This window comes from Ictidomys tridecemlineatus, chromosome X, assembly GCF_052094955.1.
Source record: "Ictidomys tridecemlineatus isolate mIctTri1 chromosome X, mIctTri1.hap1, whole genome shotgun sequence".
Classification (NCBI taxonomy): Eukaryota; Metazoa; Chordata; class Mammalia; order Rodentia; family Sciuridae; genus Ictidomys; species Ictidomys tridecemlineatus.
This window is the reverse complement of record NC_135493.1, coordinates 113,164,153-113,180,395: the sequence shown is the minus strand read 5'-3', so window position 1 is coordinate 113,180,395 and position 16,243 is coordinate 113,164,153. Positions and strand designations below refer to the sequence as shown.

Sequence of the window (16,243 nt, the reverse complement as noted above, 5' to 3'; positions counted from 1 at the left end):
TTCTGTTTTAGTTTTGTCTTTTACAAATTACATATGCCTTTCTAAATATTTTAAATAATTTCTATTATTTGGATAATTAAAGCATGTACATTTATTGTGGACTTACCTGCATCTACTTCTGCTGACCTTTACTTTTATCACACCTTCTTTTTCTTACTTCCCACCCTTCCCATCCACTCTTTTCCTTACTTCTGTGAGAGAAATCAGATTTTCTTTATTCCACTATTGTTTGCAAAGTTATATGTTCTGCTTATATTATTTTAATGCTAATGCTTAGATATGATCTCTTAAGATATATAATAATATCTTCATTCTGTTTTAACTCCAGTCTCTTCTTATTCTTCTGCCATATTATTATTTTTTAGTATTTATATCTCTTTGAACCATATCCCAAACTAATTTTTATCCATTCCTCTATTGAAGGGCATCTAGGTTGCTTCCACAGTTTAGCTATTGTGAATTGAGCTGCTATAAACATTGATGTGACCGAGTTACTACAGTATGCCGATTTAAAATCCTTTGGGTATACACCAAGGAGCGGGATAGCTGGGTTAAATGGTGGTTCCATTCCAAGTTTTCTAAGTAATCTCCATACTGCTTTCCAGACTGGTTGCACCAATTTGCAGTCCCACCAGCAATGAATGAGTATACCTTTCTCCCACATGTTTGTCAACATTTATTGTTGTCTGTATTCTTGATAATTGCCATTCTGACTGGCGTGAGATGAAATCTTTAGAGTATTTTGATTTGTTTTTCTTACTAGATATGTTGAACATTTTTTCATATATTTGTTGATCAAATGTATGTCTTCTTCTGAGAAGTGTCTGTTCAGCTCCTTAGCCCATGTATTGATTGGATTATTTGTTTTATTTTTTGTTAAGTTTTTTGAGTTCTCTATATATCCTAGAGATTAAAGCTCTATCTGATGTGAGTGTGGCAAAAATTTGCTCCCATAATGTAGGCTCTCTTTTCACTTCATTGATTGACTGCTTCTTTTGCCGAGAAGAAGCTTTTATTTTGAGTCCATACCATTTATTAATTCATGATTTTATTTCTTGTGCTTTAGGAGTCTTGTTAAGGAAGTCAGGGCCTAATCCGATGTGATGAAGATTTGGGCCTACTTTTTCCTCTATTAGGTGCAGGATCTCTGGTCTAATTCCTAGGTCCTTGATCCACTTGAGCTTTCTGCATGGTGAGAGATAGCCCAAACTAATCTTTACTTTGTCTTATACTCCGTGCTTTATTTATTTGAATTCTCATTTTAAATTTCATTGCTATTAAATAGCAATATTTAGTTACTGATTTCAATTATATTACCTTATTATACCTAGTAATCTGCAGTTGGAGTGAATACTGCTTTGATCATTATTTTTTCTTTCTGATCCATATTCTCTTATCAGTACGTCATACTTAATACTTTTATTAATGAGCCTTCAAACAGTCATAACTGAAAAAATGTACATAGTATTTTTTATCTGGGCTAAAATAAATCTAGAATTTTATTTAAAAAAAAAAAAATATATATATATATATATTTTTGGTAGTACTGGGCTTGACTCCAAAGCCTTGCTCATGCTAGACAAACACTACCACTGAGCTACATCCTCAGTCCATTTTCTTGTATTTTTGAGTCGGGGTCTCTATAAATCATTCAGGCTGGTCTTGAACTTAGAATCATCCTGCTTTATCCTCCCAAGTAGTTGGCATTATAGGTGTGTACCACTGAGCCCAGCTTATAGACAACAAAGTTTTGAAGATACTCCCTAGAATATATATTTATAAAATCAAACCTGCAAAAGGACTCTTTTATAGACATAGCTTTTTCCTTCTGTGTCTTAAAGATTCAAGTAATGTTTAGCAGCAGACATATTTGGTAAACAATGAATGAAAAACTTCTTCCTTCCATAGATACAGGAAAAGGAATTATTTGACATCTGAGTTGATATGAACAAACTATTGATTCTAAAGAAATAATAATGATCAGCTTGACATATTTATCTTAGAATGATTTCTAACCAGTGAACCCAATATAAATTGATCTCAATTTTAAAGCAAGTCAGAAACAAATTTCAGAGCTTATACAAAATGACATTGAAAAACATCTCAAACATCTGCACACATGTACAGAAATGAGAAAATTCAGCATAAAATTCAGAAACCTAGCTCATTCATCTTTTTAATTGGCAAAATATATATAATAGAGGTGACCTGGCTGAGATGACTGGGAGATGATGATGAGAACCCAAATGGATCAGGGTTCTACAACTTTTTTCTAGTTGTTGGGGCAGGGTGGGGTTAGATGAGAAGGTGTGCAATTCTGTACCTATAGATTCATGGTATTTCCAAGCAGAACTGTGTTCAGAGTATTCTTGTTAGCCAGAAAAGCTTGATAATACAGCCAGGAAGAGGAAAGAGGGCAAATGTGAGGGCCTCTCACCAACTTCCCCCAAAATAAACACAACTAAAGGCTCAGACAACCTTTTTTAATCATTAAAATGTTGGGGAGGAAAGTCCAACCCTGCAGATTAGCTTTAGTGAGAAGATAGTTCTTTTGCTCCTAAGGGAAGATAAGCCTGGACCAAAAGCCGGGTCATTGAGATGGTTCAGAAGCTGCAGGAAATATTTTACCAAGGATTGAAGGGTACCTTTCATGCACCTGGACACTGTGTGATGCAAAGGAACAAAACTGGTAAGGTCTCTGAACTTAGGACCTCACTGCACCAATAGGAGACATAAAGCAATAGGAGCTGTGTCGAGTCCTTCAGAAAAAGGAGCATCATGGGTCAGAGTGGTTATGTGAGGACCACTGACTTCAAATTTGTGGACTATATCAAGGCCATAAAACTGCCAAGATCCCTCGCTATCTACTGATTGCCTGTGAGTTGCCAGGCAATGTAAAGGCACTAATTTTTTCTTTACAACAACTCAATGGAAGCAGGTGTTATTTTTCACGTTTTACAGATGAGGGCATGAACTCAGAAAGGATGATTAAACATTACACATATTGTTGAAGGCAGAGCTGAGGATTGAAACTAGCTTTCTCAGTTCTCCTATAGCCCCTCCCATCACAGAACTGAAGGGAAAGGTCTTTCAACTTGGATTTTTGAATATTTTATGGATGTTATTCTAAGAAGAAAGGCAAAGAGTAACTTCCCTTTATCTGCCTATTCTTTGAGCTCTCAACTTGAAAATCATCTTTTGCAGGATTCCTCTCTTGCCCCACAAAACTGGATTAGGCGTCCTTCCATAAAGCTCCCCAAATAAAGACCTAATCCTTCACATGCAAACTCAAAAGTCAATAAGCTCTGGAAATTCAGTATTTTCTTAACTTCGTAGTAAGTTCATTTAGCAGCGAGAGAGGACCTGAACTAATGTAAAACTCTTTTCAGTCTTTACCTATCCCGCTCAGTATGAATATTCATATTCTTTTGTGGAAATAATAATAGAATATGTGATTAAGGAGTGTTGCTCAGACTCCATTGCAGTTATTATAGAATATATAGGATATGCATATTACCTTTCTAAATCCAAATATTTCTCACTTGCAAATCACATCTAGCTTGAAGAGTTTCAAATAGGGTTCTAGAACCCATGCAAAAATGTCACTGCTTCAAAACCATTTATTCTTTTTTGGAAGCCCAGCACTTTGTACAGTACCTTGCCTATAATTAGTACACAATAAATATTTGCTAAATGAGGGACCAACGCTGAGAAATTAGCCTTAGAAAAAAGGTCAGTGGCTTGGGAGTAACCATGGCTCCCAACTTTCAGGCCTCACCCCTAACCACCAAATGCCACTTCCTTCTTTGACTCTGAAGGCCCTAAAAATAGTTGCTGTTGATTGAGGGAAAGCAATATAGCCTCTGTCTTCACTAGGAATAAAAATAGTTCAGTGGTCTTACATTAAGGACCCGCACATAATTTTAGTCCAGTAATACAAAGCATAGCAGGTATTATTCATAATCAGACAATATGGGCAAGCTTCACAGGACCCCCTGAACTTGGGAAAAAACGACCTGGCTTAGGGTTTGACACTCTACTGGACTGGACCTTTCAGGTCCAGTAGTTTTCTTATCTATAAAGTAGCAACCAGAACAGGACCTATGGCCCTCCCAAGTGGTCTCTTAACAAGATCACTCTTGGGAGGGCCAGAGCTTCTTCACTCTTGTCTACAGTCCAGAGTTTACCGTCTTTTCAGTGTGATCTGTCCAACCTATACAAACAACCTCTCGTCTAAAAGAAATAGTAAATATATATATATATATATTTATTTATTTATTTTAAAAAAAGTGGCATTTTGTACCCAGGGCACCTAGGGGGCTCATTCTGTCTTCGATCCTAAACAATGGTCAAAGAATTCTATAAAGAGTCGCCAAAGCTGCTATTCGGTAGATCCCCTGACTAATAAAGATATGGGGATGGTAATGGGGAGGAAATCACTGGCTAGCAAGGACTGGATTCAAATAGGAAACCTCTTAATTGCAAGCTCTCAGGTCACAGGAGTGGACAGAGGCCTGAGGAAGAGAATGAGTGACAACAGAGGGCAGTTCAGGGCGTTCTCTCCGGGTGATCTCTGCTTACCTGGTAACACAGGATGGTTTGCTGCACCAGCCTCGCATACCCGTCCAGGCGGACCCCGGAATTGCTTCTGCTTCGCATCCCCGCGACGCTCAAGAGCCTTGGCGCACGACTTGCCGCGCCGCCAGGGCTGCGGCCGACTAGCGGGCCTGGTCGCAGAACACAAAGCTTCAGTCAGTTCTCGGGATAGGGCTGGGAGGGAGAAGGTTGGGAGTTTTCAAAACGATACAACCAAAGTATGATTGAAAAACAAGCCAACCAGAGTTTCTGCCGGCTGGGCGGTGCGGGGGCGGAGACGGGGGCTGGCGCTATGGCGGCTCCGCCTTGACCGCGCTCCCGACGGCCGCGTGTCACAGGAGGCCAGGGAGGAGAAGCCGGGAACTGAGTACGGGGCCTGAGGAGAAGGCGCCCCTGACAAGCCTCTTTTGTCTATGGGCGGTCATGAGGAGGCCCCGGGGAGGGAGAAACTGGCCCGCCGACCACGGTTGCCAGGGGCCCACCTGGGCCTGACTCAGCCCCGCCCTCTGCCCCGCCCCCGTCGCAGAGCGGAACCAACCAAGTCTCGGGCTGAGGGGAGGGAACAGGGGATGGCCCAAGGAAGAGAACCCGGCTCTTGGTGGGGGGACCAAGTTCCCTCGCTGAGCCCCTTCCTTTCCCAGCTGGCCGACAACCCCAACAGCGGCAGGAGAAACAGGCCCTACGGAACGGCCGCTCGGGTGTCCCGGGCCCACCTCCCCCACCCCCCCGTCGTCGGAGCCGGGCATGAGGGACACTGGTAAAGGGGCCGCAGCCTCCGCCCCTAGTCCCGCCCTCATCCCGCCTCCTCCGCGGAGTCTCAGCCCGAGGGGGATTGAAAAAGGGGCAGCCTGCAGTATCGGCATAGACCTGGCTTCGTCTCCAGGCTGCGATGTTTAGGGCCCCAAGGCGGTCGCCAGGACAACTCAAAGCAGGAAAGAAACTGGACCACTGTGGCTGCCTGAGCGTTTCTTCGTAGGCGGAGATCATAGCCCTGTCCTTATTCTTTCCGGGACGGAATCCAAGTAGTGGAACCCAGCCTAGAAGAGAAAGGGGGAGGCCGGAACCTACCCCCCAACTACAACCCTGGAGCTCCTGCCCTAGCCACTTGGACGCCGTTCCCTGGGGTAGGGTCGCAGCTCATCTCTTCCAGGACTAATAACTTGAAACTTGTCCTTGGTTAGTTTCTTGTGGCTGATAATTGCCTAAAGTACACAGTCTTCGGCCCAGTATTCATTATCCACCCAAATCTGGCCCACATATGAATTCCACTGGAGAGCTAGACTGAAGTAATCATTGCTTCCGCAAACTCTTTGCTAGAGCATTTAGTGTACTGATCCATTTGGCCCTTCCTCCTCCTTCACCATCTGAAGCCTGTCTTTGCTTTAATGGCTAGCTCAGCTCCTTCTGCCTTTTAGCCCTCCCCATTCTCTTAATTCTTTTGGCGATTTCTTAAGAGCTGAGGACTTGGGAGTCACTTCGGATTCCAGCTGTTTTAGCTGTGTGACCCTCCAATGTTCTTATCTGTAAAATGGGGATATTGCCACTTACCTCACAGCGTTATTGAAAATCCAGACCATTTAGCACAAGCCTGGCTCAGAAAAGCCCATCATTAAAAAAAAATAATAATTTGGCAATAATGTATTGCCTTTGTATGTTTTCAAGTGTGGAAGAGGCATGCTTTCCTACCTGGGTTATAAAGTATTCATTAAAATAGTCTGATATCAAGTCTGATGTGGTGGTGCAGGCCTGTTATTTTAGAGGCTCAGGAGGCTGAGGCAGGAGGATTGTGAGTAAACAGCCAGCCTCAACAACTTGGCGAAGCTCTAAGCAACTTAGCAAGACCCTATCTCAAAAGAAAAAAAAAAATAATAAAGGGCTTGGGGGTGTGGCTCAGTGGTAAAGCACCCCTTGGTTCAATTTGGGGTACCAAAAAAAAAAAAAAAAAAGAAACAGTCTGATATCTCCTACCATGTCTGGTAAAGTGTTGGGCATGTGGTTGACGTGGTTGGAGCTCAATTAGTGTTGACAATGAATGATTGAAAATCAGTCCTACATCAGCAGAGACCCCTATGTTTAGTTATCCAAATTCACATCAGATATTCCAGAACAAATCTGTAGCTTTATTCTGCCACTTAACTAAAGCACTCAAGAGCCACTCGTACTTTTTAAAAAATATCGGCTCTTAAGTTATGCAGCAATGTATGTAGATACGCAGAATGCTATGGTCCAGAGAGTAATGCTAGACATTAAATTAAAATTAAATCCCTTTTGCAATCTTAATATGTACTCTTCTAATATTTTATTAGTTGTTGATGGACCTTTATTTATTTATATGTGGTGCTGAGAATCGAACCCAGTGCCTCACACATGCTAGGCAAATACTCTACCACTGAGCCACAACCCCAGCCCCTTAATATGTACTCTTACTAGATTTTCATGCATTCTTCTGTAACAAAAGCTGGGATCATTTCTTCTTTTTATTATGACTTTTGTTCACATTGGATGCTTCTTAGGAATCCATTTAAAAGATCAGGGTCCAAGATAGAAACTAATGTTTCTCTTGGAGGGTTCAGATCTTTAACTCTAAATAAAAGCACTCACTCCATCTTTGACTCAGGTTCAATTCTGAATCAATTTGCTAAAAATAACTAATTTTTCAAATTTAGTTATTTCTACAACAATTTAGTTGACTGAGGATCATTTTGTTTCTCATTACAGTACTTTTAAAAAGAATATTGAATTTGTCTGTATTACAACTTCCTGTAGCTAGTTTGAGACTAAGAGGCAAGGAGAGGAAGTCCCAGGGAGTATAAGACTTCTTCAAGTGAGGTATATATTTATTAAATATATTTAAAATAATATATTCTGGGGCTAGGAATATAGCTCAGTAGTAGAGCACTTGCAAGGCTCTGGGTTCAATCCCCAGAATATATATGCTGGATATTCTGGAAGAATAAATATTCTGTTTTTATCTGCAGACTTTGAGGGGGGGTGGAGGGGTGGTAAACAGGGATTGAATGCAAGTGCTTAATCACTGAGTTACATCCTAGCCCTTTCTTTTCTTATTTTCAATTTTTTTCAGTTGTTGATGGACCTTTGTTCTATTTATTTATTTATATACAGTGCTGAGAATCGAACTCAGTGCCTCACACATGCTAGACAAGCACTATACCACTGAGTTACAAGTCCAGCCCCTTATTTTTCTATTTTGAGACAGTCTCACTAAGTTGCTTAGGGCGAAAGTGCTCTGACTTCTTGATGCTGTATCTCAAGAATGAGGTGAAAAATAATACCATGATAAGAATTCTTCACATTTAAGATTATGTTCTTATGTCCACTCAGTTTTTCCTTTTTCCTGTCCTTCCAACTCCAACTGCAGCAGTGAGATGAGACAGAAACAAATTAATTGCCCTTTAATACTGTTATGGAGACAAAAAGACCAAACAAGCCCACTTAGTGAATTGGTCATTCAGTAAATTAGATCTTCATTGACATAATCTTTAACAAACTGATGCCTCCTAGGTGACCTTGTTAGATGTAAGTGGAGCAGTTTTACCATTTGTGAGGAGAATAATCATGATGGTGCTCATTACAGTCAACAGAGTTCCTGTGTGGGATTAATGACTACAGTGTGTTTGGGGAAATAATTTCTCCAATGTTCTGAGGAAATACTTCTTCAAAGACTGGCAACTGCTCTGACACTCTCTGCCTCCTAATATGGGTAACACCTCTGTTTTCTTACAATAGATTGTGGGACCAATTTTAAACCCAAAACAGGACGCTGCTTGGGAACATTTTCTATCTTGCCTTGTTATCTCTCTGAATTAAGAGAGAGAGAGGGAGAGAGAGAGAGAAGAAAATATGGCTTAAGAACCACAGCTAGATGTAAAACATAATACAAAAAATAAGGTGGGGGGGGACTAAAGGACATGGACGTTGCACCTCCTTTTTAATCTCCTTTTGGGAGATTGACTAGTGAAGTCTCATCCTACTCTTGATTAGTTTAGTGCTTGGCCTCTGTGGGGGCTGAGGATCTTGGAAGCAGATGAGGCCAGCTTCCCCGCTTTGTGGCTTCAGCATGCTAACCTATAACCCTTCCTGAAATCCGATTGTTTGATGCTGAGGAAATAGACACTTGGATGGGAATCTGAACTGGGTCTCATAAATTGCCTAGAGGTCAATGGGAACAAATATTAAAGAGAAACTCTTGTAGTAGTATGTTTTGTGATGCTGGAGATTGGATCTATGGCCTCACACATGCTAGGCAAGTGCTCTCCCACTGAGCCACATCTCCAGCCCTGAAGAGAAACTCTTGAAAGAGTAACAGAAAAAGAGAAAAGAAGACTACAGAAACTAATCTCATGTGACAGGACAACTCTTGCTCTAATTTCTCATCCCCAGGGTGCTTGCTATTTCCCAAAAGATATGACTATTGTGTTGGTCTTCATCAGGCATGTCTTACTACTCCCATTCCTTGTTGCCAGGGAAAGAAACTGCAAAAGGTTTTTCTTTGTAAAAGTTACCAAATTTAAAGGACTTAACTAAATTTATTTAGTTCATTTTAACATTGTTTGTTGATTTTAACACATAAATACAATTAAATAAATCAGAGAAGAAATACTGCAAAGACAATTCAGCACTCAGAAATGTCTTATTACCATGGTTAATCTGGGATACAACATTCACTTGAAATATATGCAAGGGAGCCTTAGTGAAAGATCTAACTAAAGGGTTTTGAAATGTTCCTAGTAAGGACATACTTGAGTTATTGCTCAAGCAGGTATAGGTGGAAAGTAGGAAAGACTATAGCAATCAGGGTTTGATACAAATAGAAACAACAGTATCATGGGATAGTTCACTGTTTTCAGTAGCTGCTCCCCCTTGTCACTATACACTCTTTAAGACTTGACACATTTTAAAAAATAATTAGAAATCTGGCTGGGCCAGAGTGTACCAGTGGTAACAGTCAACAATGTACCATGCAGTTGCCTTTTAAAGAACAGCAATATGATTTGTTTTCCTTTTATATCTCTCTTTTCAAAAGTAATCCTACTCTGTTCCCCTCTTCTGAAAGGCTCTGGGGACTTGAGATGTGGCAGTGTATGTATCTCCTCCACATTCACAATCTTCCCCATATATGGTCTAGATTAGAGTTTCTTCCCTTTCTGTGACCAAGATATTAAGCTTAACATCTTGGTGCAGATTCCATAATCTGATTAATAGGGATGTGGCCTGGGGATGGGTACTGGCATTGGATGTCATGTATGGTTGTACAGGTCATACCTTATATAAAGATGCCCCCAAGAAGATGACTAGGACTAAAACGTGACCCCACTCTGCTTGCCAAACCAGGCTATATCTTCCCAGGGGGGTACCTTTTTCTAACTCACTCAAAGGCACTGTATGAGCTAACTGTGGAACTGTCTGATTAGAGTTTGGCTGCATCATTTTTATTTCTTGATTTCAATGAAGTTTCTGTATTTCACATCCATATAATCTCCAAAAGGAGCTTTAGAATTCACTGAATCAGTAAGGATTTTCTGAGTTATCACATTAGACAAAACAATAAAACCATGATTCTACAAAAGAATAAATCTACATAGTAGAAAATAAATACAAAAAAGGTAGAAGTAAGATTTCTGACACGTGGGTCCCTAGAATTTAGCTTATATACAACAAAGGCATGCACAACTAAACTCACCAAAAGTCTGAAGTCAACAGTTGCTTTCTAGGATGTTATCAAAGATAACTTAGCCTCTTTAAAATGTAGCTGGAAATTAACTACGTTTTTGTTTATACAAGTCTTATTCTCACTGTGTTGTTTAAAACCAACCTTCTTTTAAAATGAAGGTAAGGAAACCAAATTGCTAATGTCTAAAGGCCACAATAATGTCTTGGTTTCCCCTTCCAATAGTAACCATCGCCTTTCATTAGCTTATGTTCCTCCAGAGGTTGCTGAGTATAAAATAAGTTGATTTTCATACATCTCACATTGTGTAAAAGGTAAAATTGGACATTTCACACCATCAAGCATCATGCTTTGATTTTAGAAAAAAGGAATCACATTTGTTCAATAAAGTGTAAGCTTCCCCTCTTTGAAGTCCTTCTGAGAGCCATACGGCTTTTACCATTGCAGGAATCTTCTTTGTCATTAAACATGTGCTGTTTTCCAGTGAGATCATGAAGGCACACATCTCCATTCTGAACACTGAAAGAAACCCCATTCCTCTCTGTAGAAGCATTACCTGTATAAAGAAAAACAAAGTGGGTATGATGAAGTACCCACAGAAAGCATTAAAAAACAACTGTAAACACTTTAAATATGCACACATGAAACAGCTTTTAAAAATATTTGATATATATTTATTTTATTTTTCATTCTATCCCTTTCCTAAGGGCAAAGTAAGCACAACAAATTGGAGATTGATTCAGAAATGAGTTTCCTATGATAGCTTTCTTTTTAATGAAATGGCCAAAATATGAAACAAAGCAAGGTATTTATTTATTTGTTTATTTATTTATTTTGGTACTGGGGATTGAACCCAGGGTTGCTTTATCACTGAGCTACATCTCCAGCCCTTTTTTAAATTTTGAGATAGGGCCTTGCTAAGTTGCTGAAGCTGGGCTTGAACTTACAATTCTCCTGCCTTAGCCTCCAAAGTCTCTGGGATCACAGGTGTGTGCCACAGCACCCAGCCAATATATTATATTTTAGGCCCCTTTTCTAACTCTGATCAAAAACATACTGACTTCAAGAACATATAAGATAGCCTAAGGCAATATTTTGATCTCCCCCAAAAGTTAAGACTAACAGAGATCCCCATATATACCCTTAAAGGTTCCTGCTTCTCTAAGATTCCTATAAAATGAAACTTTGTACTAGCAGAGAAAGTTAGAGCAACCAACCATAACAGTCATGGCAAGAAGAAATCTCTGACCATCTTCTAAGCCAGCCTCTCTGACTAAATTGAGATAAAACTCATTCCCAATAGAAAACCATAGATTCCAATCTAAGATGCCAGGCAGGGAGCAGCTGAGCATTCAGTGACACGTATGCGTTGGACCCTGGTCTCTGGGACCCCAAGTAGGCCCCAGATTGTAGGGCTACATAGCTTCCAAGAACTTCTAGCTACTTGGCACCATCCTTCTGAATGCTATACCATTGGGAGACTGTATAGGAAGTGGAATAATAAGCCCATTTGTTAGTTGGTGATGTAATCATAATAACAGTAATTATATCAGCACTGAGCACTTGATAAATATTATCTCATAACTCTATGGGATAGATACTCTATGGGATATTATTATGCTCATTTTAAAGATGATGGAATTAGGTTTGTAGAAATTAAGTGCTCTGTCCAAAGTTCCATGGCTCAGAAGGGATGAAATCAACATGCGAGGATGTTGCTTCCACACTGTGAGCTTGTGACTCTGTGATATGATTTATCTAAGACAGCTTAGAACTGAAATATGTCACATTCATGCAGACAAGGTGGTAGATCTGGTTAATGCAGCCCCATCTGTGCCACAGCTCAAACAGGGCATGTGACTGTCTGAGGCAGCTGTTCTGACTTAGGCATTTTGGTCTGAGGACATTTTGGTGCAGGAACAATTTGTCCCAGTATAATAAACAAACGATTCAGCTGCTAGTGTCTCTTTTAAAATTGCCAATTCCATTCCTCATCCATTCCTGAACCTAATGTGAGGACTGACAAATCAGGAATATTCATCTGACAGACTTATTAGATAGTCTGAAACAGCCATTCTGGTGGCCTTAAAATGTACCCCTTCCTCACTGTCAGGCATCAAAAATAGCTGTGTCAAGCAGCTGTGTCAAATGTGCTACTTCTGTCAAATTTGATTCCCCAAAGAATGACAATATATTGATAGGGCTAGGCAGATGAAGCTTCATCTCCGGGCTCTCTGTAGAATATGGAAAACTCTGGTTATGGATGAAGAACACCAAACACATGCAATTTTAAGACTTCTGGATGACCCAGCCCATTCTTCGATTTCTCGATTTTCAACTTGCTCTCTCATAATAAGTTATTAACCAACCTTGATTCCCACTACCTCTACTCCGTTTGCCTACATTGAATCATTCCTGATATAGCTATTTGGCATAGAGCCCAGATCTTTTCTTCTGGTATTGACAGAAGATCCAAAGCCACATGGCAGCAGTTTCTCATCTTTTATAGAAGGAGTTCTCAACCAAGGGCAAGTTTATCCCCCAGGGGATATTTGGCAGTATCTGGGGATGTTTTTGGTTGCCACAACTGAGAGTAGGGCACTACTGGCTCTACTAGGTAGAAGCCAGGGATGCTTCTTTCAATATCCTGCAATTCCACAAAGCAGAATTACCCAGCCCCAAATATCCCCTGTATCTGAGGTTGAGAAACTGGTTTCAAGGCATCCTATTGTATTTTTAAAGTCTGAACAAACCACCAGGGCTCCCCAACCCTCAGGAGACTGGAAAACCATTTGGTAAATGTATGAACTTTCTCACAAATTTATATGAATTAGTCATGAAAAGAACTAACACCCTTAAACAGTGCATAAAGATAAATTCTCCATGGAAGGAGAAAGTATATTGATAGAACTTAGGTTTTTATAAAATGCAAAAGATAATATTAAGAAGCAGAAGAAGGCAAGCTTTTATGAGTAATGAACAGCCCAGTCTCATGAAAGAAAGAAAATGTAATGCAGTTTTAGCTAGAAATGTCAGACTCAATGAGTGCAGGAGGCACAGTAGCAATAATCTGTTCATATATTGATGACATATATGGTCACCAATACTGGTCACAATTCAGAACTTCTAGTATCTGATATATTTGTGGGGATTTGGGTGCTGTCACAAGGCAGCCACACTGTGGGAAAGAATTAACATGAAAAGTGAAAAACAGGAAGGTTTAAAAGTGTTGAAGATGTATACGATTATAGATATAATAAAAATGAATATAGTCTCAAGGACTATTTTAGGTACTGCTCTCATAGAGCCCAGTACTGAAGTCTTTGGGCGATATTTGGATAAATAAACTTCTCTTTTATGTAAGAGAACCCCATTTTGATCCACTAGTCATATATGTAATTATTCAGTTTGCTTTGCAAAAATACCACTAAAGGATAAAACTACTTAAAAAAATAAATACTAGCTTGAGAAATACTATATCGAGACATACATACCATTCCCGCTTGCGTGTACTGAGCAATCGTTATTCACTAGCAGTGTGGTGGAGTTAGTGGAGTTACTGCTTGACTGTAAGGAATTTGAAGAGCTGGATACTCCTTGGTTTACAGTCTGCTTCTTTAAACCATTAGTAGCAGTTTTACTCCAGTCTACAGCAGAATAAGCATTACAGAAAAACAGGGCCTATGTTGAAGCTCAAATGCAAGAGACAGATCACAGTGTAACAAGTTCTAGCAACAGATTTCTCACTTTGAGATCTTACAGAGAAGTCACACATTTCAAAGCTGGTGTGATAAAAGATGTTTTCATTTAGACTATTTACATTTGTCCTTTAAATGACTGTCTGGTTAAAAGTAAACTATATTCTCCTGGAACTAAGAGCCAAGCTCATTTGATTGTGTCTATAAATAACTACTGAATTAGGTACTAATTCAAAGCCTCACACTGTCTTCACAATAACAGAAATCAACTGTGTTGTGATGTCTAATTCTTGAATTCATAGAAATGACTGGCCTATGTGTATTGCCATTTCCTGAGAACAGACTCTAGTGCTCCTCCCCACCCACCCACCCCTGCCCCCAACCCAGGTACCGCAAAGGTGATATTCACACAAAAGGAATCTTGCTTTTTTAAACAGTACTTAATTTTTCTCATTTTTAAGAAAATGTACTACCCAACAGAGCATATGCAAAAATAACTTCCAAATAACCAAATGTGTGACAAAGCTTATATACAAAGTTTGGCCTGCTAACAAATAAAGTGACTGACAACCAGGACCTGTGGAGAAAGAGTTGAGTCAACCCTTAAAAAGTTATGAAGGAAAATATTAAAAATTACTTTGGGAAATGAAAAACATGAACTCAATAGGAAATAAATTCTAAAAATGTCATTGTTGCTTCCTTCATTCAAGAAGCAGCCAGTCCACTAATTCTATTGCTTGTAAAATTCCCAAACACCACTATTCACTAGGTTTTCCCCCTAATGTTCACAATCCATAAGCTTCTGTTGCATGGGTTCTGTTTTTTGATTTTCAGATCCAAGGGCCCCTTAGCAATGATTGCTTTGGCGTTTAATTTATACATCCTTTCCTTGAGATTTAAGAGGAAGAGAAAAAGTAAGGTTAATTTTTACCAGAATTTTCAGCCAGCCGGAACTTTCCACAACAAAGATAGCGCCTCCATTGCTTCCTGACATTCTCTTTTGCTACACAGTAAAAGATGAATATGAAAAATCCTAAAGGGGGAAAACAGAAAAACAAACCATAACATAATAAATTTCAAATAAGACCTGAATATCGTGAGCTTACTTTGCACAAAAAAATAAAATCTTTGGCAGCTATAGGCAAAGTGAAATTTTGCACATTTACTAAAAAAGTCCTAAGTTCAAGGCTTGCTATGGAAAGGCACCCAGAGAATGCCTCTCATTTTTAAAAATTTTTGTAAGATAAAGAATACTTATTGGCTGGGCATGGTGGTACAAGCTTGTAATCTCAGCGATTGGGAGACTAAGGCAGGAGGATCGCAAGTTCAAAACCAGCCTCAGCAACTTAGCAAGGCCCTAAGCAATTTATCAAGACTGTGTCTCAAGCATAAAAAAATAAAAATAAAAAGGCTGGGGAATGTAGCTCAGTGGTTGAGCGCCCCTGGGTTAAATCCCCAGTAACAACAACAACAACAACAACAACAACAAAACCCCAAAATATATAAAAACAATGATAACTTCACATTTCCAAAATTAAGTTCACTGTCTCTCCTCTCACATTCTATCATTGGCCTTCCCTGTCTTGGTAGTACAAGCCATCCACCTTGGTGGGTCCTTGGCTCCTACCTCTCCATCCCTCTGGATTCATAATCCATCTCCAAGTTTTGTCAAATGTCATCTCCTTCACAGTCTCACATTCTTCTCTCAGGCCCACTGTCAGATCTTTGCTTGGCCTTTTCCCAATGTGCTTCCCTGGGTGGTACACCTAGTACACTCATTAACTATCTTCCTGCTGCCCACCAACCTGCTTAAGGACATTCTCCTCGGATGTCTCAGCAAGAAGAGCAAACTGAAGATTTGAAGGGGCCCTCAGACTCCACCTCCTGACCACCTCCATCCCCAGTTATGCAGGCCAAGGCTCCCCACACCTCTCTCTCTGCCACTCCCCAAGGCTTTGGCCAATAATATTTGCTGAATGTTTGGATGAATTATGAGGTGTTCTCTCTCTCCACAACCCTTTTGACATACACAATCTTTTTGAAATACACAATCTTTTGAAATACCAGATTTGCTTCTAATAGGGTACACATGCCCACCCTCAAGACTGCTGTCTGAATATTGTATCCCTTTCCTCAAAGTGTCACCCTGGGAGGCCACCCTTGGTTGCATTAGGGGGAAGACAACATGTGTCAGAGAGGTCAAAATGGAGATGTACACAGCCCAAATCAGAACCTATGCATAGCTCTCTTTAATCAACTC

At 39.9% G+C, this 16,243-nt stretch overlaps 2 protein-coding genes across 18 annotated transcripts in view; both read right to left on the bottom strand.

Moving 5' to 3' along the window:
* Phka2 (phosphorylase kinase regulatory subunit alpha 2) overlaps positions 1-5,087 on the bottom strand; it is a 69,854-nt gene extending 64,767 nt beyond the window's left edge. For 3 of the 7 annotated variants that reach the window (XM_078035060.1, XM_078035059.1, XM_078035061.1), the window contains exon 1: positions 4,582-4,822. In XM_078035060.1, the coding sequence (XP_077891186.1) occupies positions 4,582-4,659 (78 nt within the window). In that variant the 5' untranslated portion in view covers positions 4,660-4,822. The other 4 variants (XM_013365604.4, XM_040293986.2, XM_021720734.3 and 1 more) reach the window with 2 other exon arrangements.
* Positions 5,088-9,123: 4,036 nt separating this feature from the next.
* The window catches only part of Adgrg2 (adhesion G protein-coupled receptor G2), a 113,370-nt gene continuing 106,250 nt past the window's right edge, over positions 9,124-16,243 (bottom strand). For 10 of the 11 annotated variants that reach the window (XM_078035062.1, XM_078035065.1, XM_040294119.2 and 7 more), the window contains 3 exons: positions 14,915-15,016; positions 13,780-13,932; positions 9,124-10,841 (listed from right to left, as the gene is read on the bottom strand). In XM_078035062.1, the coding sequence (XP_077891188.1) occupies positions 10,657-10,841; positions 13,780-13,932; positions 14,915-15,016 (440 nt within the window). In that variant the 3' untranslated portion in view covers positions 9,124-10,656. The remainder of the gene's footprint in view (positions 10,842-13,779; positions 13,933-14,914; positions 15,017-16,243) is intronic. The other variant, XM_078035070.1, reaches the window with a different exon arrangement.